General features: G+C 60.0%; 1 protein-coding gene across 1 annotated transcript in view; it reads left to right on the top strand.

The window, feature by feature from the left end:
* Positions 1-3,679: 3,679 nt before the first annotated feature.
* The window catches only part of TIE1 (tyrosine kinase with immunoglobulin-like and EGF-like domains 1), a 12,645-nt gene continuing 11,594 nt past the window's right edge, over positions 3,680-4,730 (top strand). Inside the window, exons 1-2 of the mRNA XM_009884682.1 lie at positions 3,680-3,725; positions 4,425-4,712. Of these exons, the coding sequence (XP_009882984.1) occupies positions 3,680-3,725; positions 4,425-4,712 (334 nt within the window). The remainder of the gene's footprint in view (positions 3,726-4,424; positions 4,713-4,730) is intronic.

The raw sequence follows: 4,730 nt of genomic DNA, 5'->3' as shown, positions 1-4,730 counted from the left end.
GGTGCTGGGCGGGCAGAGGAGGAGCTGGGCACCTCTGTGGCATCTGCCCTAAGACGGCCACGCAGCCAGGGCAGGGGCACGCAGCAAGCCTCGGCCAGAGAAGCTGGGGCTGAGGCAGCAGGAAAGTGTCATCAAGGAAAATAAAAGTCTTATTGGGACTCAGGCAGAAAGGTGTTTAAACTGTGCAGCAAACGGGCAGGTGCCTGTGCCCGGCAGTGGCTCAGCAGTGTTGGCTTTCCAGCGTCGGGGAGCCGCTAATAAAAATGCGACTTCCCTGAGCAGCGACCAGGACTCCTGAGAAAGTCCCAGAGCATGGGGTTGACCCACCATCTCCAGCACCCCCCACGCAGACCCGCTGCTCATCAGTACGGCTCACTGCCGTGGAGTCAGTGAAAATCTGAGAAATCCAGTCAAAGCAGTATCTTGTGGGTGTTTGCTGGCGCACATTTGGGTGGGACATGCTCCCATGTCCAGGGGAGATGGGGTGGGTGAGCAGACAAGGGCTGACAGAGCCACAGCCCATGCTGGGGTGGTGCTGGCAGCGCCTGCTCCCACCTTCACCTCTGCAGCAGGAGGGAGCCCCAAGCTCTCTTCCCTGCTCCCTATTCCCGCTCCTGCTCAGCCTCAGGAAGTCGCCTGCCAACAAGAGCACTGTGGATCTGCAGTTTCCACCCCAGCGGCGGCCGGGACAGGGCGGCCCCTCTTCCCCCAGCTGTCAAGGGACTCCTCCACAGCCGTGCGTCCCACCCTTTCCTCAGGGAAAGGGCTTCCCAGCAGCCGGTCCTTCATCCTGCGAGCGTGTGGTGGATGCCAACGCAGCCAGGCAGCCTCCTGCTCCCCAGCTGCCCTGCCCATGCCACCAGGCGGGATAGGGATGCTCAGCCAGCCCATTCCCGGGCTGCTGTGATGCCTGGTGGCAGCAGCCCTTAACCCAACCTTGCAGGGCCTCCCCAGGACCTGCTCTGCACCTAAAACAAAACAAACAGACAGAGAAGCAGGGCTAGAAAATGCTGCGGCAGCCCAGCCCCTCGGTGGATTCACAGGGCGTTTGCATTTCCTATCAGGAAACATATCGGTGCGTTATGGTTTCTGGCATGCAGTGCTGTGCATTAGAATGTGCAAGTGATAACAAAAAGGGGTATTTTTGTCACGCTTTTTTTTTTTCTTTTAGTCCGTCGTGATTCAGCAAAAAAGTTGAGGTCTTGTGAAATCAGCAGAAATTCAGGTGCTTTTAGTGTGCTGTGGGTTGGGCAGCTGGAGCTTTCCATATTACAAGTGTGGCGAGCTGCTTTGTCTGGGCTCGGCTGCATGCAGCTCCCTGGTTCCTCCTCTGGAGATACGTAACATTAAACTGGAGCTGTAGTGTCCTGGTTGGGTCTCCCCACAAAACCTCCCAGAGAGGTTTCCTGTCCCATCTCCGACTTGAGGCATCTGCACAGATAGACACTCTTATGCAGGTGTTCCCAGGAAAAAAAAATGCAAGTGGACAAATCAGCTTGGGTCAGATGCCTCGATGGATCCCTGAAATCTCCTGGGCATCACCTGGTGTGGAGAGCTGACCCTAAATGGTTCCCATTCCCCAAACGAGCAAAGCAATGCACTGGTTCCCCTCAGGCAGTAAGAGGAACCATGCGGTTGCAAAGCCCTCCCATAAAGCGTGTTTGTTCTGTGTAAGTAATCCTGTCCTCAAACGGATCCTCGTGTCGGGAGACACTTTAGAGGGTGCGTCGTAACTCACAGCTTTGTGTGCTGCCGAGGGGAGCACAGAACGAGTTGCTTCCCCGGGCACAGCACATGTAAGCACACCGTGGCACGATGGCGATTCCAGTTCTGAGCATGACTGGCCTCTACAGCCAGTGAACTAGGGGAAGAAGCCATTTATTTACCTATTTGTGTATCTGTCCCCTTCCTGCAGCTGTACTGAGTGTGCAGATGAGTCCCTGACCCAACGTGCTTGCAGATGAGCTTGGGGTTGGTCAGGCAAGTGGGGATGTGGGGTTTCCCAGGAGGGCACCAACAGCAGGAGGGACCAACCTCATCTGCCCAGCCCCTGCACATTCCACTGTGGGGTGGCCTCATGCTCCATATTGACATTATGGTTGTCCCTCAAGTTGACCAGGGGTCTCCCAAAAACAGAGCCCCTCACCTATGCACAGCCCACAGCAAAGCACCGTACTTGGTTTTCCAGGCAAATAGGGGCGGCTGCATCTGGTGTCCATCTTTTTCGGATCTTCTCCATCCCTCCTGCCACAGGGTGGCCGGGTGGCTGCGCTGGGGGAGCCCCTGCCCGCTGCCATCCCTCCCTTGGCACGCCGCGGGCACCATGCGGCCCTGGAGCATGCTGTAAATAGTCGGAAGCGATGAATGGATTTCCCTTTCCTCTCCATGTGTGCTTTAGATTTTTGGCCGGATACAGCATGGGCTCGGGACACACCAAAACATGAGGCTTTGCTCCCCGGCAGCCCTGGCTTTCACGTGGGAACAGTTCGATTTGTGAAGCAGCGTGAGGTTTGGCGGGTGAAGCTGACGGTGATTTCCTGGGAAATGCCTTTCGTTTGCCAGGCGAAGAGCCCAGAGCGCCAGGGCAGACTCGCAGGAGGGATGGGTGAGGGACCCCCTGGCACTGGGGGGACAGCGGGGCTGTGCCGTGCCGGTGCCCATGCCGGCGCTGTGCGTGGGAAAGTCAGGCTTTCTGCTGCTTTGCACTTCCTCCCAGACATGTTTACTGCAATGTGGAGGGTTTTTCTCCTTTGGCAGTGGCCGCCCTCCCATGCGAGCTGGCCGGCTTTTTGTCACCCTGCTTGTGCTCCTGCTCTGCCCCTTTCAACCCAGACAGCGGCCCCACAATGGACAGCTGCAGGCGTGCACCAGGCCCCGGCATAACATGGAGCCCAGGTGAGGCCGTGCCTCGGCACCCTGGCTCGTGGCGGCAGGAGGTCAAGGTGTCACGAGGTGTGTACGGCCTCAGCATCGCCGCACGCTGCTCACCAGGGACAGCCTGCGCAGGGCAGCTCCTGCCGGCTCCTGGAGTCAGGGCCGTCTCCGAACAATGGGTGGAGAGCAGGAAACGCCGCATGGGAAACAGGATTTGGCTCCGCCGCCGCCGCCAGCCACGGCCCCTTGGCCCCTTTCCTTTCCCTGCTCCAGAGAGCCCTTCCCACAGCCGTCGGCCACGGGGCTGCACCGAGGGGACGGGGATGCTGCCGCCCGGGCGGGCTGGGGCATGAGACCCTCTGCACGGCAGGCGAGGAGGGGGATCGGGACACCTCCCAGCCAGGCTGGGGGCTCAGCATGGCTTGGGGACCCCTGAGCACCCAGCCCTAGCCCTGGAGGGGTGGGCGCCAGCTCCCTGGGAGAGCTGCTGCTGGGCAGGGGACCTCAGTAGCCTCTTTGCCACCAAGCCCTACTCCTGAGCAGACGGGCAATCACTGAGCAAGTGGGGACAGGGGCATCTTCCTCATCGTGCCCAGGCTATGCACCAGAGGAGGTGGTCCCAGCTGCCCTGGACGCCGAGCAGCAAGGCAGAGACAAGATGGAGGGCATGGGCATGGAACAGGGGTCCTGAGCTGCTGCTCAAGTGCAGCCCCTAAGCAGCCGTGACCTCCGGCTCTGACCCCTGTGGCTCCAACATGCCATGGACTTTCTGACCTCTACCAGACTCAGGACACGGACCAAGGACATGGGACTCCAGGTTTATCTTCTGCTTCTCCTCCCATGGCTGGCAGGTAAATCGCCTCTTCCCCTCTGCCCCAGGGAGCAGCCCCTGCCCCAGGGAGGCTGGGTGGGAGGAGGCAGCAGTGGGAGCTCAGTGGCGCCATCAGAACAGGGTTTGGAGGGAGGAAATACCCCTTTGTGGTCGGCCATTTGGAGACCTCAGAGTCCTGCAGTGCCTTCCCTGCCTGCCTCTCCCCAGCCGGGGCTGGGGCATGGGCAGCTTGTGGAAGGAGAGGGACCCTGAGATCCCTGTCCTGCTGCACGCTTGGCTCATGGTGGGGGGCTGAGCCCGTGGGGATCTCCAAAAGGAGAGTGGAAATGCCCACCGTGTCATCCCAATGCATCTGCACCCAACCTGGCTGTGCCCTGGCTGTGCCTCCTGGGCTGGGGGTGGCAAAAATGTCCTGGAAGGGGGGTGACAACTTGGTGATGGGGTCTGGCCCTGAGGCAGGACTGGGATCGCTGTACCCTTGTCCAGCTGTGACGTGCTCTCGTGCTCCCCTGCCCCAGGGGCCATCCTGGACATCACCCTGATCGCCAATGTGCAGAGCCAGTCCCACTCTGACTTCTTCCTCTCCTGTGTCATGGGGGAACGCGACGTGAGCTACCTGCAGATCGAGCGGGAGAACAAGATCGTGATGACACACCCAGGACTGGGATCGCTGTACCCTTGTCCAGCTGTGACGTGCTCTCGTGCTCCCCTGCCCCAGGGGCCATCCTGGACATCACCCTGATCGCCAATGTGCAGAGCCAGTCCCACTCTGACTTCTTCCTCTCCTGTGTCATGGGGGAACGCGACGTGAGCTACCTGCAGATCGAGCGGGAGAACAAGATCGTGATGACACACCCCAAGACAGGCTTCCAAAACTACCGCAACCGCAGCAACCATGTCCAGGCCAGGGGCTTCTCCATGGCCGACCTAGTGGGGATCCTCTACTGCCTGGGGCGCACCCCGACCGAGCAGGCCCAGGTGGTCTACGTGCACAACAGCCACAATGGCGAGTGGCTTTAAGGGG

The sequence above is a fragment of the Charadrius vociferus genome, unplaced genomic scaffold (genome assembly GCF_000708025.1).
Source record: "Charadrius vociferus isolate BGI_N301 unplaced genomic scaffold, ASM70802v2 scaffold163, whole genome shotgun sequence".
Taxonomy (NCBI): domain Eukaryota; kingdom Metazoa; phylum Chordata; class Aves; order Charadriiformes; family Charadriidae; genus Charadrius; species Charadrius vociferus.
This window is presented reverse-complemented; position numbering and strand designations above follow the sequence as displayed.